At 42.3% G+C, this 21,199-nt stretch overlaps 1 protein-coding gene across 1 annotated transcript in view; it reads right to left on the bottom strand.

The window, feature by feature from the left end:
• Window positions 1-20,177, bottom strand: part of UMODL1 (uromodulin like 1) — a 69,927-nt gene extending 49,750 nt beyond the window's left edge. The window contains exon 1 of the mRNA XM_058825624.1: window positions 20,171-20,177. Within this exon, the coding sequence (XP_058681607.1) occupies window positions 20,171-20,177 (7 nt within the window). The remainder of the gene's footprint in view (window positions 1-20,170) is intronic.
• Window positions 20,178-21,199: the final 1,022 nt, after the last annotated feature.

Raw genomic sequence — 21,199 nt, forward strand, 5'->3', positions numbered from 1 at the left:
AGTGTCAGCTGAGCTGGCTTAGTCTCTACAGCAATGTGCAACATAAATACAGGTATGAAACTGAGAATAAGATGGTGTAGAATTAGACACAGTTTATAATTGGAAGCTACAGCTGTCAGAGCAGATATGAAGTCATAATTCATACTTAAACATTGATACTAGGTATATATATATATATATATATATACGCACGGTATAGAATGAGGCTGCCAAAGCATAAAGAGGAGCTCTGAGAAGAGGCTGTGTGGTACAAGAAGATGCCCTCAGTGCAAGAATTTGGACTGAAGGTGTCAGGGAAAGGAGCAGCACCACCAGCCTCTGCCCCATCCATCACTTCCAGACCATTCAAAACAAGCTTTGGCACTCACAGAGTTCAATTAGTTTGCTGCCAGCAGTTTGCTGCTGAGCAATGTGGCTTGGATCAATTTGGACTCTTTAGCAAATTGGCTTTCTGTTCTCATTACTCCCATCTCTGGGATTATGGCACAGTCAAATGGAATTGCAATGCACTGGCTGTTGTTTTCAGTGACTCAAAGCTGCAGTCAATGGCACAGCAGAAGGCAGGCTCCTGCCATTAGTATGGATGTGTTACACCTATCATTTCTGGATTTTAGGGTTTTGTCTCAGAAACCACCAGCTTTCAGCACCATCAGGGACAATATCAATATTGTTTTCATGTAAAGCAAGAGCATAAACAATTAAAGCAAACCCTTTGTTAATAGGAACAAACACTGAGAGGAAAGCTAAGGCTGCACAGGAACAGGCTCCTTGGAACTCAAGGTTAAACCCTCATCGGAACTGAGAGCATGGCCAAAAAACAGCAATAAAAAAATGCTTCATAGCATTTATGCCACAGGCAGAGCTGCAGTTCTGGAAACTTCACCACTCAGGTGCCACAGGAGCCACTGTGAGCTGGGGTCTGCCAAATCTTTTCTCACTGGAGAGCAGTCAGACTGAAAGACAATCCCCTTTCTTGTCTTGACATAACCTCAAAAATAAACTGTTGGAACAGGTTCATGGAGGGCAGATTCAAGCTCAGTTTTGCAATGCAAACTCTCCAAAACATGAATGAAAAAAGGATGATGGGCTCTATTTTTCTACAACTTCCAAATTTCAAAGTCAACACCATTTACTTTAAATGGCACTGGGGTGGGAATTCTATTGGCCCTAATGTCTGCAAACCTCTTTTCAGCTGTGGCTTTGACAGAATAACAGAAAAGTCTGCAAGGTTCTAAGAAATATGGTTTATATTTAACTGAGACTCAAAAAACCACATAAGTAAAGAAAAGCAATGAAGAGCAGTCAAAAATCATATTTTCTCATTTAAATGAATCAAACCAGAAATTAACAGTAAATTAGGGGTTCATTTAGCAGTTACAGTTGGGTTAGGGTTTTTCAAAATTACAGCCCATACCACAGATGAAATTTAAGCATGTCTTCTACAGCTTCATCTCATCCATCCCCAGAAATCTGCCAGGAACATCTCCTGCTAATGCTTATTTTAAAGACAAGTTTCATAAAAATTTGCACAATACTGAAGACAAAGCAGAAATTCTCCTTGTTCATTTCTGGCACAAAGGAAATGACAAGGATTTTTGCCTGGGGATGAAAGGTTGGGGACAAAGGTTGCATTTTTTGCTTGGTTAGATTTTCTCTGTTCAATTATCAACAGAGGATTCTCAAATGGTCACTGGGACATTGCCAGTTCTCTGGAGAGTGGCCACCTTGGCTGGTTTATTTCAAAGAAATATCTATGCAACATCCAAGCTAAGCTGTCCTGGGGCCAGGTTTGCATCACTCACCTGTAATTTCATCTCCCCTTCCCTGCTGTGTGGCTGCCCAGAGGATGAGAACAGAAATAAGGGTGATCCTGGCCATTGCAGGGCCCATCCTGGATAAACCTTCCTTATCCCTTTGTTTCCAAGGTGGCAGAGCTTGGCTGTCCTCACAGGTAACTCTGGATTAGAGGAAAAGGTGCTCTGGGTTTTTTTCCTTTTGCAGGGAGGTGATAACTGCTGGCAACAAAGATGCTCCGCTGGGAATTTTGCTGCTTCTCTCTCCTCTGTGTTCTCTCCAGGGAATTTTCCTCTTCTGCCTGTTCTACTTGGCTCTCCCAGCCTGACTTTGAGAAAAAAGGCATTTTAAAACTGCTGGTTTAGTCCCTGTTCATCCTTCAGAGCATTTATTCCCTCTCACCCCTTAAACACAGCATCTGGGAACCAGACTTACACACCTCAAAAACAAGGTATTGCAGACATCTTTTATGGAAAATCCTTTCCTTAGGATTTTTCCTCCTGAGAAGCTGGGAGGCCTCAGGAACAAAATGTAAACAATGATTATCTGCTGCTGTGGAATGCAACAGGTGGATTTTTGACTGGCCCATGTTGGTTGTTTGTAATTAATGGCCAATCACAGTCAGCTGGCTCGGACAGAGAGCCCAAGCCACAAACCTTTGTTATTCATTCCTTCTTATTCTATTCTTAGCCAGCCTTCTGATGAAATCCTTTCTTATATTCTTTTGGTGGAGTTTTAATGCAATATATATCATAAAATAATAAATCAAGCCTTCTGAAACATGGAGTCAGATCCTCGTCTCTTCCCTCATCCAAGAGCCCCTGTGAACACGGTCACAAGGTATAAACATCCTGAATTCAGTTCCTGTCCACACATCAGGTGGCACTGCTCTGAAGGTCTTTAATTCTGCACCTTGAAAGCAAACTAAGAGTAAAAGCAAATCTCTCTGTGCATCTGCAATTCCAGCATCCCCTAAGACAGAGCAATGCCAGGCAATTAAGAGCCTTGTTAAGCAGGGCATGAATCAGGTCTGAAAAACCAAAAATCTTCCTTTTTTTTCCCATTGTCTAAACAATCAAGGCACATTCCCAAGATAGATGTGCCTCCAGCTTTGCAGCACATGACAATAACTTCAGTGCCATGTCACTTGGCTCAGGCAGAGACAAGGAGTGAACACAGGATGATATTTTGTGAGGAGCTGACACTAAAGGATGGAAAATCACAGGTACAGCTCTTGGAGCTCAGGCAATATGTTCAGAAAAATACTTAAATACGTTTCACAGTGTTGCAGACAATTTCATGTGGGTGAAAGAGACCTGGAAGCACAGACCCTCTCATTTGTGAATGTCCAGGTAGCAGAGATGGGGCCTGGAGGAGCACTGAGGCACTTGTGAGCTGTTCTTCTGGCCTGGATAATCAAATATCAAGCTCATTATGGGGAAAAGGAAATTAAAAAGAGGGAAAACAATGGAAAATTAAAGCTTTCCAGGGAAAAAAAAAAAAAAGGAACGAAGAAAATCAGTATTGTAGAATGCTTCAATAAAATTTGAAAGAGAAAAAAAGAATTGATGTGGAAACATTTCTGCTCTAAGGAGAATGTGCACCTCAGCACCAGGATGTCTTGCCAGGCTGTATCCTCAGATGCACCACTTACATCTCCTGCCAGGAAGACAACAAGAAGCCTCTGGCTGTAGGCTGGGCAGGGAATGCCATCAGACTTGAAAACCCCACTAATAAACAAATAATCATAAGAAAGAGGACTTAAATCAGTGAGATTCAATGTTCAAATATAAATATTTCTCTTCATGATCAGTATTTTTTTTAACTATCTAAATTTTCAGGGAAAATACCTTGGTTGAATTTTTTTGGCTAGCACTGACAAAAACCAGATCTTTAGCCGTTAGAAATTACTTGGTCCCTCCTATAAAGAAGTATATGTATTGTCCAATTTCAAATAGAGGTAATGCCAGACTGACATGTGAATTGGATTGCATCTCCATTGCAGGAATGAGTTAATGGTTCCTAAATACAGAATGTGCAGAACCCCCTTTTCAAATAAAAATTTGAAAAAAGTCAGTGAACAGTTAATCCAAACACGACATGGCTACAGAAATCATGAGTATTTCAGGATTTACCTTGCAATTTGCAAAATCTTTGATGTTCTGATTTATATCAGCATTATTTCTTCAGTTACCATCAGTTAGGCTCACAGCAATTTACTTTTTAGCAATTCAGACACTGGGAAAGACCACTCAGGCAATTAAGGATGCAAACTGTGTCCTGTCCAGCCCTTTTCCCATCTTCCAGTCACATTCTTGGCCTGTATTAATTGCAGCAAGTTCAAGATTATGTCCTGCATCCCCTGCAGCAGCAGATGCTCTTTGTGATCAGCTGCACTTGCTCAGCACAAGCCAACAGAGTCTCCTGCAGGGAAACTGCAGATTCATCAACATTTTGGTTAACTGAACATCTGTACATGCATGGATGACTGCACATTACTCCATTTTTAGTTACCATCATTGTATTTCTCAGATAAATTTTTGGTCTTTTCTCCTTTATCCCTTTTAAGCAAGTGTGACAGTGTTCACAGGGGTTTTCAGATGAGGGAAGAGATGAAGATCTGACTCCATGTTTCAGAAGGCCGATTTATTATCTTATGATATACATTACATTAAAAGTATACTAAAAGAGTAGAAGAAAGGATTTCATCAGAAGGCTAGCTAAGAATAGAATAAGAAGGAATGATAACAAAGGTTTGTGGCTAGGGCTCTCTGTCCGAGCCAGCTGACTGTGATTGGCCATTAATTAGAAACAACCACGTGAGACCAATCACAGATGCACCTGTTGCATTCCACAGCAGCAGATAATCATTGTTTACATGTTGTTCCTGAGGCCTCCCAGCTTCTCAGGAGGAAAAATCCTAAGGAAAGGATTTTTCATAAAGGATGTCCGTGACAAGTAAGTGTTTTCTGTTTCCCCAGGGAACAAGTGACAGAACAAGAAATTGACTCAGGCTGCTCCAGGGGAAATCCAGGTTGGACATCAGGAGGAATTTCTTCACTGAAAGAGTTGTCAGCGTTGTCAGGGGCTGCCCAGGAGGTTTGGAGTGCCCATCCCTGGAGGTGTCCAAGGAATGTCTGCATGTGGCACTCAGAGCTCTGGGCCGGGGACAAGGTGGGGATGGGTCAAAAGTTGGACTTGATGATCTTGGAGGTCTTTTCCAGCCTAAATGATTCTGTGATTCTGTCTCAGGACTCCAGCAGAAGATTTTCCCACTCTCTCTTTGGTGGTGAGGAAGGACAGGAATGGAGAAGGAAAAGGAGATGTTGAGAATCAAAGCCCTGACTGTGTGGTGCTGGAAGTGAGCTGGACTCCAGCCTGGAAGGAGCTCGTCCCAGTGCTCATCTGGAGCTGATCAGTTCTCCCTGTTTGTACTTTCTGCAGTTACATTTCTAATGTCTGAACTGATCTAAAGTTTGCCATTTATAGAAGGAAGGGCTAAAAGCCACATTGAAATCCATTTATGGATAATGTTACAGAATCAAGAAGCAGATTTTTAGAGATGGGATTTGACTCTCCTAGACTGTACTATCAGTAATTGAAATATTGTAGCTGACAGCAGGCTTCCTCATCATACTTTTTCAGCATTTATTGCTTTAGACAGATTCACTTTTGATTTAATTAGTCACTTAGAAGATCCTGATCTTCTCTAGGCAAGGGGTTTGACACAGAAAGGTCATTGCTGGAACATTTCTTTCTTGCTTTGTATTATTTTGCCTATAAACCAATCATTATTTCAGATGCAAAAAATGGTCAAGACATTTCAGGACAGACTGATATACACAAGGGGAATATACACTGATATACACTGGGAATTTATATTTGAGGAATATATCGCTGGGAATAGAACAAAAACTGCTCTGTGCTTCAGAAGCCAGCACCTGGCTGGTCCTACTCATCTTCCTGTAGATGAATAGGATCTAAAGCTTGAGAACTATTAAATCATTTAAGGTAGAATCATGGAATCACAGAATGGCTTGGGCTGGAAGGACCCTTAAAGCTCATCCTGTTCCAAACCCCTGCCTTGGGCAGGGACACTTTCCACTGTCCCAGGTTGCTCCAAGTCTCATCCAACCTGGCCTTGGACACTCCCAGGGATGAGGCATCCACAGCTTCTCTGGGCAACCTGTGCCAGGGCCTCACAGTAAAGAATTTCTTCCATAAATCTAATTTAAGCATGCCCTCCTTCAGTTTAAAAACATTGCCTCTTTCCCCCTCACTATTTGGCCATATTAAAAATTACATCTCCTTCCTTTTTATAAGCCCCCTTTTGTCACCTAAAAGTGCTCTCAGTTCTCTCCCCCAAAGCCATTTTCCTCCAGGATGAACAACCCCAGCTCTCTCAGACTGGCTTCACAGCAGAGGTGTTCCAGCCTTCTGATCATCTTTGTGGGCTCCTCTGGGTACTCCCTGAAAGCTTCACATCCTTCTTGTGGGGTGGATCCCACAGCTGGATGCAGAATTCCAGGTGGGGTCTCAGGAGGGCAGAGAAGACGGGCAGAACCACCTCCTTCACCTTCTGGCCACTCAAAAACCTCTCAACATCAGCTGTAAATACTCAGAGACCTCACCAGGCTCACACAGTTTCAGCCTGGTTACAGCCTGTCAGGCTGAGAAAGTCCAGGCTGTGGCCACTGTGGGAATGGATGGAGTCCGTTCACCAGTCCTGAAGATCTCACTGTGGAAATGAACAAATCCAGGACAGGAAGGCAGAGGCAAAACCACTCTGCCAATGAAGGTGACAAGAAGTTCAGATGAGACCTGATTTCCACCTGATTTCTGCACCTTGACTGCATTTTCTGGTGCCCAGTGAATTTTGTCTCACCATCAGGGCAGTCTTAAAACTTCTCCTGCTGGGGCATTTCAGATGTTTAGCAAAGGTTGAGCTCAAGCCAGTCTTTCCCTTAGTAGGGCAGTGCTAAGGTTTCTTCCCTATTTTATATTCCTAAACTTCACCAAAACCACAGAAACTTAATTGTCCCTGAGCCTTCAGCTGATCTGTCAAAACTGGCTTAAATCAGTCAGCAATGCCAGTGGGTTTTAGAGGAGAGGAACAGGCTGACTTAGCCAGAAATAAACTTTTTGCAGCCAAAAACCAAAACCAAAATCATTCCTGCCATCAGGGTACAAACTTATTCCTGCTTCTGAAAATGAATGCATACAATGAACACCTTAATGTCTACTCCCTACAGAGAAAAGAATTTCTCAGGAACTACTCAGCTCTCAGAGTTAAAACATTTGTCTGTGATTTCAGGGACTTGAATTCCCTGCCACAGAGCTCTTGGGCTGTGAGTGCACCGGTCAAATCTGCCACTGCAAGGAAGCCATGGGGATGGGAGGGGGCAGGAATCCCAATATTTCAAACCTTTTAAGAGCCACAGCTACAACATTATAAATGTGCTTCTGTTCCTGTGACCTGAGAAAAAAGTAGAAGAGACCAAGTACAGTTTTGCCAGCATATTTCATGTCTGTGTTAGGATGGACACAGCTAAACTGGCAAGTTTTTGAAGGGGTCATTGTTTCCCTGAGATTCAGGTGCCCAAAGAAGAGTAGCACTTGTGTTTTTCACTGCTGCATTTCAGAGAAGAAAGCATTAAAAGGAAGGGACATACACAAATGACAGTATAAAAAAATCCCTGACAGCCCTAGGAGCTCATTAACTGAACTGTGCAGGCAGAACAGACCCTGACAGTGCCCAGTGATTTGTTCTGTCTCACCAACAAACCGTTCCTCAGGAAAATCTTTGAGTTTTGTTGAGGTTCTTTTTTTCCTTTGAGTTTTGTTGGGTTTCTTTTTCTTTCCTCTGAACGCACACAAACTGTTTCAAAGTGACTCACCAGGAAAAAGTTCTTATTGGTAACAGGAGGAAAAAGCATGAGTCAGGCAGAGGTCAGGCTGAAGCTGTGCCTGCCCCGCTGCTCTGACAGAGGAGGTTGTGCAATCCCAGCACAGGGAAGCTCTTGTTCCCTCCAGCACTTCCAGGACAGGATCCCATCCCCAACACGAGCTGGGCACCAGATGAAGCTTGATCACACCTCATCTGTGACCTGGCAGTGCTGCAGGGGAGCAAATCCCAGCTCAGACATTATGTGGCCTGTTCCTTGTTTTTAGCTCTAAAGCCAGGTGGGTTTGAGGGAAAGCAGCCTGGGAGGGGGAATTGCCCTTTGCCATGGAGCTTTACTGGGTTGAGAGACAGAGGCTCTCCTGCTCAGCATCCCCCAGGGGTTACAAGGGCCAATCCACCTGGAGGTGCCATCCAGATGGGGCTCTGGCCTGTGCCAGCAGCTGCTGATGGGACTGAGCCTGTCCTGGCTCTGCTGAGCCATCAGATCCCTGCAGCAAATCTGGGAATGGCCCCTGACACCAATCCCACTTGATCAAATCCCTGCAGGTCTAGGAATGGGCCCTGACACCAATCCCACTTGATCAGATCTCTGCAGGTCTGGGAATGGGCCCGACATCAATCCCACCTGATCAGACACCTGCAGGTCTGGGAATGGGCCTGACACCAATCCCACTTGATCAGATCTCTGCAGGTCTGGGAATGGGCCCAACATCAATCCCACTTGATCACATCCCTGCAGCAAATCTGGGAATGGGCCCTGACACCAATCCCACTTGATCACATCCCTGCAGCAAATCTGGGAATGGGCCCTGACACCAATCCCACTTGATCAAATTCCTGCAGGTCTGGGAATGGGCCCTTGTTGAAAGCGAAGGGAGACGACCCATCCTCGTTGATCAGCATCGAACTCCAATTTATTGATCTCACTCACACACTTTTTTAGTGGTGTTAATTAAGCTCATGCATATTGCAAAATCCAAGCTCATCATAGGTCACAGATTACACATTAACCCCTCCTTTTGTTTTCAATACCTGTGGTTTGTTATTGAATCCAAGATTTATTTTCTCACCCTGTTATGAAAGTTCTCAAGGCCTCGATGTTATTGAAGACAGGCTTGAGAACTTAGCTGTTTACAGAAACAGGCTGTGAGAATTTGCTCCTCACAGCTGCCTTTTAAGCCATTTCTGAGCAAAATTCTCCAACAGGCCCTGACACCAATCCCACTTGATCAAATTCCTGCAGGTCTGGGAATGGGCCCTGACACCAATCCCACTTGATCACATCCCTGCAGCAAATCTGGGAATGGGCCTGACACCAATCCCAGTTGATCACATCCCTGCAGCAAATCTGGGAATGGGCACTGACATCAATCCCACTGGATCAGATCCCTGAAGCAGAGGTTTAAGAATGGGCCCTGACACCCATCCCACTCCCCATGGATGCCACAGGGCTCACAAACAGCCCACACCAGGGACCAGCCCAAAGATCTGGCCCTGCCTTCACTGGCTTGTGCCCTTGCTGCTGCCTGAAACCCGATTTTGACTTAAGGCACCTGCTGCTCCTATTGGGAAAAGGGTGACTTCACCTTTTTGTGCCTCCAAATCCCCTCTGACACAGCTGAGATACAGAGGGGAAGGACAGAGCACTGTGCACGCAACTGGAAACTCCACTTGTGAATCAGTCTCCTGCACACAGATGCAAAACCTTCCTCTGTTCAGCAGATCTGAAACCAAAACACACACTTGGCTTTTTGCTGTTGGTCAACACAAGGTTTAACCCTCACTGCCAGCTAAGAGATACAGACACATAAACACAGACCCAAGCACACCTTTCTGATGAGAGATCTTCCTAAATAGTTTCAGAGGTGAATCTGTAGTCCAAACCCCAGAACCTGTTTCACAATTTGTGTCAGGGCTTCTATTGATGCATTAAATTTAAATGTTTATAGGAAATTCTCATTTTGAAGGACCTAAAGGCACATTGTTGTGTGTGCTCCTGAGCCAGCTCAACTAAAAGCAAAGCAGCCCATGAAGGAGGAGCTCTTCAAAGCAGAAAACACTGGATTTAGGGATCCTGAAGTACAGACAAGGTGTGGGTAGCATCCTGCTCCTACTGTGTGAATACTGAGTGAGAAATTCAGTCAGGTTTGCAAAAAACCAGCACACTTTAACCTGGTTAGAAGACACATTTAAATAGATTTGTTTGGAAGGAGGCACAAAGTAGGTTGTTTGGGGGAGGTGTATTGTTTCTTTTTTCCTCCCTGTTCATACCTGTAATTGTGACTAACCCAGAACAAATACTGGATTACTCAGCACAAAGGAAGTGGGGAGTTTTTAATGTGGGCAGAAAAGCACCAGATGACTGAGACAACAAATTATTAAAACCAATATGAAATGAAAGTTTGAGGTACAGGGAAATTTGAGCTGAAAGGATAAGAATACATGTTTTAGTATTTCTGCCAAGGTGTAATGGCCAGATCTGTGTGTCTGAGGGAATTCTGAACAAACAGAAATTTAACTGGTGGTTTCACAGATCTCACAGTGAAGAAATGCTTTTCCTTTTTCTTCTCTTTTTGTAAAAGAAAACCCTGGCTGGCTGTCAAGTGTAATTGTTGCTTTATTTCTTTTATTTTTAGATTGATACGAAATCATCCATGCAATTAAAGCATCTCTGGGTTTTCCATGGCCTTGCTCACACCCTCCCCCCAGATAAAAGCTGCAAACTCCCTGTAAGAACCCCTGCACCAGGTGTCTGTGAGGAACAAGCCAAGTCTGAGCAGCAATTCAGCCTTGCCAGGAGGCAGTGCTGGGCTCATCCAGGCTGGGGCTGGCTCCTGCTGCTGCTCTGGCTCTGCCCCCTGGCACGTGGGCCCTTGCCATGGCATCGCCCACCAAGCTGCTCTGGAGCATCTGCTGAGCTGAGGCTGCTGCTAAAACACAGGAGGGCAGAGCTCCAGCTTGCACAGAGCTCCCAGCAGGGTTTGCTCCATCAGCACCTGAGCAGTGGAAGAGTGGAAATCCAAGAGTGGCCTGTGGGTTTCTCTGGGTTGGGATTGAAGGCACTTGAGATGATGTTTCATGTTCACACTCAGGTGTTTATTGTTTGTTATCACTGAAACAGCCTCACAACAATGAGTTCTGGAGCCTTTCATTAGCAAGGCACAAAATGGCCAACTATCTCTTGTTACAGAGTCTTTTAAGGCTAAACTATCCAATTAAGAAATGACACCTAGGTTATTTTCCCTTTTAACCCAATAACTGATCACTCAAAGCCCACAATGAGGACTTTTCTGTCCAATTACAAAACATCACCCAAACCCATGAAGAATAAGGTGAAGAAGAACAACCTGCCTCCACCCTAAAACCTCCATCTTGCTTCATATTCATTTCTATATTCTAAAACCCCAAACTCTAAGTTTTCCACCCTGTGACATTACACAATTCTAACCCACTGCACACCCATAATCCCAGTGCTATCAATCAGTTTTGTGAGTCCTGTCCACAGCCCCAGGTCAATTGCAGCGTTCCCTGAGGGTCTGTGCCTTTCAGCACAGAAAGTTTAAAATTCTCAGCATCCAGGGCTCCAAGAGCATCCCACAGGTGTCTCACAAGCACCTCCAGGGCTGTGCAGCTCCATGCTCAGAGCAGGAGTTTCACAGCACTCCAGGGAAGAGCCTCTGTCTCCCAGGAGCTTCTCAGCACTGATATTTCCACTTCTGATGCCAAGAAATCTCCTGCTCTTTCCACACCCTCTCCAAAGTGCAGCCCCTGCCTCAGTTAGGCAGCACTCTTGGATTTTCCAGGTACTCAGGAAAGAAAAATCATTCCCACCTCCTAACGGCATCAAGTGCTGACACAAACGTTGTCAGTTTATGGTACCAGAGTGCTGAAAGGAGAAGCAGAAATGTAAATGCTTTGGAATAAAGATTGTATATTGCATCACTGGTTTGGTAACCCATAAAAGAAACCATCTATCACCTTTTCTGCAAAGCTAATCAGGAAAAATGAGAAATGCCTGGCAAGGATTCCGTGTTTGGAATGCCAAGAGACTTCACACCAGGTTTTGGCATTCTCAGGTGAAGAGAAATATGTGGTCATGCACTGTAAAACAGGAGGAAAATAATTTTTGTGATTTTTCTTTCCACAAAAACCCCAACTAAAATGATCTCACTCTATTTAACTACAAGAAAAAAATCCACAACAAAACTTACTTTGTCAGATATTGAGAGTGGATATTTAAAGCTCAGAAGATGATTTTCAAAATGTTTATTGGCTTGAGAAAGCAGTGGCTTATTTACTGAATCTGTTCTGCACCCTTAATTAGCACAAATGCCAGTAGGGGAACTTCCTGCATGCTTTCTCCCATGCTGACCTTCTGCATGAGAAAAAATCCCTAGTGAAAATAGATTTTAATTCCCTCCTTGAAATCAAACATCTGGCTTTGGTTAAGGAGACACACAGCCCTGTCCTTTGTGATATTTGGACTGCAAGAGCTCTGGGGCAGGGAGGATTTTCTTTGTTACTTGCTGCTGAAAATGACAGGAATTTCTGTTTATGGATACAATAATGCTAATGCTGCCACTAAGAGATGATGAGAGCATGACTATTGCTGTGATTAACATTCATTTATCACTAAAATGCCAAGTACAAATCAGCACACATATTTAATTGCTCTCCATCTTTGCAATTAGTTTCTATCATATTCTAAAAACTCCTCAGTATTGTCCAATGTGAGAGACAGAGCTCACAAATTGATCTAAAGCCTCAAATTCTTATGGAAAGGGGAGAGCCAAGGGTGTGTCAGCCTCCTCCAAAAGGCAACCCTGCTGATTTAATTACCTGAATCAGTGAAATCAGCTTAATGAGAGATAAGAGATGTGCATGCCTTGAAAAGCGGGAGGCAAATGAAATAAGTTTGTATCTACCACGTTTTTGTTTGGTTCACTGTTCTTCTCAGAGATCTGATGGGATGGATGGACTGGGACCCACTGGCAAAGTCACAAAAGGCTTTGTGCTATGAAACTTCCATGCCTTTGCTGCATTGCTTAAATAAGAATGTAAAAGCTTGTCTGATGATGAGAATAAATGAACACTTTGCCTAAATGCCCCTGTTTGAAACCAAAAGGAAAAACACTGAGGGGCAACATCGTTCCCTGCTTGCAAAATATCTGGTTTTGATACGCCTTGTCCTTCCAGAAGCAAAAGGGACAAAAATACTTAAGACAATTTTAGGCACTGGAAAAGTTCACAGGATGAGCCCTGAGGGCTTATAAACAGCAGCAGATGGGTAAAACCTTAATCATCAGTCTGAGAAAATCACCCTGATGTCAGTGCCGGTATTTGACGCTTCCTCAGGATGTGGAGAAGATGTTTCCTCACCAGCAAGGTGGAAACCTCACTCTGTGAAAAGTATCCTCGTGGTAACAAGGATATTTTATGGATAACAAGGGTCCAGTAAGAAAGGATTCCTTTTTTTCCATATGATCCACAACTAAAGCATCATGTCCATGTCAGAACCAGCGTGGCTGAGGCAGTTTTGCACTCCGAAGAGCTGCAGCAAGTGCCAGGAACAGCCAAAACCTCAGCAAATTACCTGGAGTTCAACGCACAACAAAGGATGATGTTCACCTGAAAAAAATCTGTGTAATTCTCTGCTCCTTGAGGCAGAAAAAAGAAGGATTAGTCAGAACATTTTTGCCTGTCAGATGCTGCTGAAACACACTCCAAGGCAGACATGATCAAGAGTAGGCAAAGTCAAATTCCATTAATTCTTGTATTCCCTTCTGCTGCACCAACAGCGAAAATGGGAAGCCCAGCTTCATTTTTTTAGAAGCAAACATCCACATTTTGAAGAATCATGTGCCTACATTATGCAACTACCTTGTCCCTAACAAAATGGGCTGGTTTTCTATCTAGACTTGTCTAAAAATAAATTTGAGAGGCCTGTTTTCCCAAAAGGGCAAGGGTTATGCACATAACTCAGGGTCCACTTGGAAAACCTCTTCCTCATTCCTACGAGCAGCACTAATGATTATCTAAACAGAAAGTCTTTTTCATCTCATTTACTTTTAGGCCCTCTTCTGTCTTCCACCTTTCTACATTTCTATCAGTCTGAATATTAAATCAGATTAATATTTTTGCATAGGTTTGTTCCTTTACCTGTCTCTGCCATTATACACATTTATTTTTATATACATGCTTGTCTATATGTGTATACATATACACACATGAATATGTGTATATGTGAATATGTGTTTTGGTATATTTAAACAAATACATACAGACACCAAAAAAACCCCATATATAGGTGGATAAACACATCTATGCAAAGATACAACCCTTGCAAGAGAAATTGTGTTTGATTCAACACTGTTAAAATTTAAATTTAATGTGATGGAACTGTATCAACCTGTTGAAACTTGATCTTGCAAACCCCACTTTTCAACCACAATTATTGCACTCTTTAAGCATCACATTTTGTTTTACTGAAAGCAAATGTGATAAGGATGAAAAAAAAAAAAAAGAAATGGAAACAGTGGCTTGTAATTGTGTGCAATCCATGAGGAGGGAAATGCTCCCTGCACCTGGAGTGCTGGAGCTGGATGCTGTAAACACCCTGTAGAAGCTTTTATCTATCAGTTTACTTTAAGCCTCTGTCCTTAACAAGTCTTTACATGTGCAGCATAAAGGCAAGTCCCATAGCACCTTATTAAGTTGTTTATTCTTTCCAGCCCTCTGCATTCAAGCTAAATCACATTATGCAATTAGCTGCTATGAAAACAAATGAAACTTATTCTGTTTTTCCGTGTTGAAAGAGCAGTTCAAAATATGTCCTCTTCAAAAATTATTTAACAGACTGAATTAGGATCAATTTGATGTCTGAATTATTTTTTCCTGTAAGCTGCTGCTGAGGTTATGCTTAAAACCATGCTGCAAAAAATATTTGTGACTTCAACAGTGAATTTTGATTACTTAGACAACTTCATCACCTTTCCTACAAAAAGAAAAGAATTAATTACTTTTAAGATGTAGGAGTGACAGGGTGGTCTTGACATGCCACAAAGTTCAACTGGTTGCATATTAATATTTTTTTCCTTTGAGAAATCTTGCCTCTAAATTTCAGCATTGAAGTGATTCAATTATTAGAAATTTCTGCTGGCAAGCAAAGGGCAGCACATCTCTGCTGTGCTGCATGACACTCATCTGTATGGGAAGAGGAGAGAGACAGTTACCATGTAAACAAAAGGAAAACAAGGACAAAATCTCGCTGGCTCTGTTGAGCTCATCACCAGCCAAGCCTAATTTTGATCAGCTCTCCCTTCATCAGCAGGATCCTCTCTGATGGAATTGACCATAAAAGGAGATTTGGGGGTTACTGTTATCACAGGGATTGACCAAATGTTCAAATACCAACGGAGACAAGAAATTCAGAGTATTTTAAACTGTTGATTTTAGCAGGCATTTGCTTTCTAAATGTGTAATAAGTGACTGTCATCAGAAGAGCACTGGGTGATTTATTTCATGACCTTGTTTGTGGAGTCAGTTCATACAAGCCTCTTTCCAGTGTTAATGTATTCCCCCAAAAATGCAGGCTGGGTCTATCCCTGGTCATATGAAAAAATTATTCCAGCCCAAGAAACCATGGAGGTTTCTGTCCTACTCTTAGCAGTACACTCCAGGAGAAAAAACCCCAAAATATTCAATTTTTTAATTTTTTTTTTTTTTTTGTTACTGGGGCTTAATTCAGTCACAAAAATATCCCAGTCCTACAAGTGATAGTAAAAACTGTTATTTGGGGGGGATACAGCAGATTACCTGCCTGGAGGACAATATGAAATTTGTGTCTTCAGATTCTTCTATCAAGCATAAGACATCACGGGTGAATAACATTCCCTTTAAATCATACCAAATATACTGTATGGTTAATAAAATGTCATCTAGAAATACATTAGAAAATTCCTTATTCCTCCATCAAAAAAAATAGGAAAAGATTTTGCCATGTGAAGACAAGATTATTAAAAAAAAGGAGTACATAAAAATCAACTAAAATTTAAATTCTGCTATAATAAGATGTTCAGAGTAGTTTCAAACTAATTCCCACTGAAAATAAGTGGGATGAATTGAGACAACACAAGTCTCTGCATAAATATTTCTGGAAATACAGAAGGAGGAATGGAAACTTGGTCATAAATTTGCCAAGATGAAGAGAAGGTGTCATTAATGTTTGCTCTCTCTGTATGAGCCATGGGTTCTTCCTCTTGGGGGAATCACAGTGGAAAACTGTAAACAAATTTTTCTGCGCAGCATCATAAAAAAAACTCCCAGCTCTGTGTGCAGTGCCAAAGACATTGCCAGGCAACAGAAAATTATTGCTCTATCTTGAGAGAATGCCCTGAATTTATCATTTTTGGGTCATCCGTTAGTGACACAACTCACAGTTTCACCCAGGTTTCATTCCAGTGAGCCCAGTCTGGCAGCTAAACAGATGTCCAGAAATTTCAGCAGTTTAAGGCACTCCAATCCCCCTAGTTCACCAAACTCTGTCACTCCTGAGTGACAACAATCAGGGGGAATTAGGAGTTTGGCTGTGCCCACTCTGCATTACATGGAAATGTTACCTGGAGGGTTGCCCCATTTGGAGCTCCAGGGGCATCTGGGGGAGAAAATTCCCTGCAGAAATTTCCCCAAGGTTGTGGACACCCCAGCACACCTGGGGAACATGCTGGGCACACGCAGCAGCTGTGGCACAACATTCACAGGGACCCAGTGGTGGTGACAGGGAAGCCACCACATCCCTCAGCTAATTTTTCCAGTGCTTAACAATCCTCGTGGCTAAAATAATCCTCCTTTTCCTTCTTTCTTGAATTTATAGCTCCCAGTCCTGGAAACTTTAATATTAATTACCTTTTTTTTGCTTAAAATATTTTGAGAGCAAATGCTCATTCTTTCCTAAGTTTTAATTGGCGAAGAGATGACTTTGAAAGGTTCAAGTCTTTCAAGCAAGCAGAAAAGACACAGCTCTAGTAGAAGCTATAAATTTAGTGCAGGGTTAATGAGGATTATTTACATGCAGAGATTTGTAATTAATTGTCCTTTTTAGCTTCTTTAGGATTTTAAAATCCCAAACAGAAAGTTTCTCTGTGAGTAGCAATGACAAATTTCTTCCTTTTCAAATTTCTTCCTTTCAACTGTGAATGCACACAGTGCCTTTGAGCACAAATCTAAGAACAATTAGACCTCATGGATGGCACTTCTAAATATAAAACACTCTTCTTAATATTTTATTTTATTCACCACTGGCTACAAGCATGCTTCTAGCCAGATTTTTCAGTTGAGATGGCCAGTGATGATCTGATAAGCTGTGGTTAACTCCAGCCCTTGCCATGGTCTCTGCACACCCAGCAGCTGCACCCCACTGACATATGGAGTGCAATTAGGTTAAGCCCAGCTCTTAATCACTGTACACAGAAGCAAGTGCTGTCCTGTGCTGGGTGGGGGCTGTTCTTGGTGTCTGGGTGGGAAAAGGTGGGAAGAAAAGCAACCATGACACCCTTGTGTGCTGAAAATGAGAATAACTGCTGCTGTAGTGTCTGAAATAATCAGTAAATGTGCTGGTCCAGGGCATCTCCTGCAAGGATTTTTGTACATACCTGGCTGTACCTTAAAACAGGTGAAGGGTCACTTGTGGCTAAAGAAAAGGAGTCAGCTTTCAGCAGGAGAGTGAGTGAAATCCAGCTCACTCCCCAAAAAGCTGGGCTGCGGCAAAGGCAGGAGGAGAGAAAACACCTGGACTGAGGAAGGTGAGGAGGGGGCACCAGAGAAAGCAAAGAGAGAGGAAGAGAAGAATCACAGAATTGTTTGGATTGGAAGGGACCTCAAAGGTCATCTCATTCCAACATCCTCTGCCATGGAAGGGAGGGATGAAGGCAAGGAAGAAATCTGTATGTTGTTAGAAATAGCATTGACAATTCTATACAGACTGCAATGACTCTGAAATCCCAATTAAGGCAATGGAAATGCAGAACCAGTAATGCAGAGATGAATCATCTGACCTAAAATAGAGGGAATGATGAAACATACAAGGGAACAAAGTGTGTCATTTTAGATTTTACAGCAAAATAATTCCAGACATATTCTCTCAAAAATATTTGGCCAACAAAAACTGTAAGACAGTGTTGGTTCCTGCAGCTCTATGCAGGTACAGAGGAGAATTTCTCTCCGACAAGCTAACATGGACAGGTCTGCCTTTCTGCAGGTCTCAGACACAAAGGGCAGGCAAGACCCAAAGTATCACACATGCCAGCCTGTCTCCAAGAGTGACACTGCCAATTAAAGATAAAAAATAAATAAAAAATCTGTTTAGCATCTTTTTTAAAACAGGATGTCAAATGCACCATAAATTACCAGGTCCCACTCTCACTTTCTCTCTTCCAGTGTAGTCCTAATAAACAAAATGAGACCAGAGCAGCTCTCAGGTCTGCAGCAGTTGGGAAACAATGGGGGAAAATTTCCAGTGAAGAGACTTTCCATATTCACAGAACTTTTACAGTCCTAATTTAAATGAAAAAACCTCCTGCTTAAGGGAGGAAAATCCCATATCCAGGCAGCTGAGCAGTCTGTCAGAGGGGAGAGGAGAGATTTCTGTTATATATCACACATTTTTACAGATTCCTGGGAAAAATTATGTCCTTTCAGTAACTGTCCATTGACAAGATTTCAGGAGTCAGATTCCTCAGCTACTCTAGATTAGCCTGGAAAATGCTAAACTCTCCTGTGAGTGTGTCAGGTTCCAGCTGCAATTCCTCTCTATGCCATCCTTGCAGCAAGACACCCTCTGCCTTTTCCCACTTCCTTGTCCACATGCAAAGGGAAATTTGCATTTCCACCATGTCCTCTCCAACAGGGAAATTCCCTTTCGTATTTAAAGACAACTTTACTGATCCTTTGTGCTACTCTGGAAATAGGAGGAGATCTCAAGAGGAGAAAGAACGGCCACCTTCACTGAAATGCCACAGCTGAGTCCTTCTATGCCACTTTGAGAGCCTCAGTATTTTCTGTGCTTTAATTAGCCATTAATTGACCAGATAAGTGCCATAATATTTTATCTCAGCCCCAAAATACACCTGCATAACTCTGAAGGCAATTTCAACCCAAGGCCCAAATATCAACATAAGTTTTTCCTAATCCTGAGCCATCAGACCTCACAGCTTGTGAAATACAGACAATAATGCTTCAGACACACAAACATCACAAAATACAAAATTTAAAAAGCTTAAAGCCAGATTTGTCTGTGTATCTTTATCCTTTGTGCAATTACTTGATTAACTCTCAGTAGATCTGGAGAGTTCTGCCCATTAAAACCCTTTTTTTTAAGTTTGTGGGTTTTTTCCCCTCAAGAAGGTCCATGACAACACCAAGGAAGATGCTGTAAGAAGTCACCAAGGGTCTGACAAAAAATCCAGTGCAGCCATGTGGGATTTTACCATCAGAGTTGTAGAAACCCTTGTGCTGTGGTTCTCCAGGACATATTCTTGTTGTAGTGGTCACACATAACCCAGAGCTGTGACCTCTGTGAACATAACTAAAAGACATTGCAGAGATGTTATTTGTATAATCGGCCCAACTGTGTAATGGCATGGACAAATTTTGTCTCTTCACATTCAGCATTCAAAATTCAATGTACACACAGAGCTGTGTAAGCACATGTAGCTCCCAAATGCCTGGAATTTAAATGTTACAGCCAGTTTGGTGCCCAGCAGGATGCAGGTTCTGGAGAGGCAATCAGCTTCTCTCCTGCCCATGTATCACTGGCTCCTGGGTAATGAGCTGCCACAGGGAACTGGGGGAAAGAGTGGTAAATTGACAGAGAAACGGGTCAGGCAAAAAGGCCTTTTCCAGTGCACTGCTCCTGTCCTTCAGAACTGAAAACAACACTTCCTAAAGAAATCCCCATTCTGTTCTGGGGGCTAAATTCATCATGCATAGAATGTAATTTTACAGTCCAGAATGGACAATAAATTCAGTCAGTAGCCTGAATATAAAGACATCAATAATTCTGTATCTTGCCCATTTTTGCTCTGCCACTTGAGCCTTCCCCTCAGTAATGGATAAATCCATGAGGAGATGACATCAGCCAGAGGACCCAGGCCATAGAAATGCAAAAGTGTCACAGGGCAGAACTTCTACTCATGGCCTGAAAGCAAGTGCTATTTGCTCATCTCACACCATGGGCATGTCTTTAGAGTGCACAGAAAGGCACAAGAATAAGTCTGAAGTTGTTATAAATTGTTCTTGAAATACACATTTTTTTCATCTAATAACCAGCATGTTAACATCAGAAATTAAATTAAATTAGTGACACAACAGTGCCCTGGCACTATCTGATGAAACAAAGAAATGAAAACATATTTTTTCAGCAAGGCAATATTTTTCCTTCCTAACTTGTGCATTTTTTGCTTGACAAGAACTTACCACGCATCACCTCTAACACTTGGGTACAATTGCTGAAAAGAAAAATCATCTACTCCACATACACCACACTTTTCCAGCAGCTCAGCAATGCACAAACACAACTGGACTGGCTGAAATTCTGGAAATTGCTGTCCATCTGTGTGGAATCTCTGACCCCAGAATGTTCCCATTTGAGGCCAAAGTGAGTGACACTGAGGAGTGAAAGCATCAAGCTCACTTTTCCAGTGTACCATAGCCCTAACAGCTCTTTGGTGCTCTCTCTGATTCACTTACATGAACCTTCTCAAGAACTGAGGCTACAGCCACGCTGCTTTCTGCCAAGAAACTCGATCCCCAAAGCCACATTTACAGGAAAGCAAACATTAACAGAATTACTGTACTAAAGCAAAATTTTGCATTATCATTCTGTTTGTTCTTCCTGGAAATTAACTTTGTTAAACATGAACCAAAACATAAGTCCTCCTATTTATTTTTTTTTTAATAATAAGCACCAGAAAATTATTTTTTCTTGCTTTTCCTTGCTTGAACTTATTGTCTGGACAGAATGACAGAAAATGCTTGCCATATCATCCATCTCTCCATTTGGTTTTTCCTGAATTTCTTTACATGCACAATGAGCTGGGATGAATACACTTGTAACTAGGAAACCAAAGCCACTTTTTAATATTCTTACACACTTCCACTGTAATCAGAATACTCAGGATTTTAATTTTAGAAGGCTCAGACACCAAACTCCAGCTGAAGTTACACAGAGCTGGGAGAGCTGCTAACACAAAATTGCACCGTATCTGCTGTGCTGTGACAGATTTTCTATTTCAGTTGCTCCTGCAGCTTTTCATCAATGTGTTTTTTAGAAATACCCACGAATTTGCAACCCCTTCCTAGCTGCAAATGAAGACTATTTTATGCTTTAATCATAGTAACCCATGACTGTCTGCCCACTTTAAAAAAACACACATCAGTACCTGTGGTTTATTTGTTTCTGAATCGTTGTCCAATCTGTGGAACAATCACCTTTTTAAATAGGAA

The sequence above is a fragment of the Ammospiza caudacuta genome, chromosome 2 (genome assembly GCF_027887145.1).
Source record: "Ammospiza caudacuta isolate bAmmCau1 chromosome 2, bAmmCau1.pri, whole genome shotgun sequence".
Classification (NCBI taxonomy): Eukaryota; Metazoa; Chordata; class Aves; order Passeriformes; family Passerellidae; genus Ammospiza; species Ammospiza caudacuta.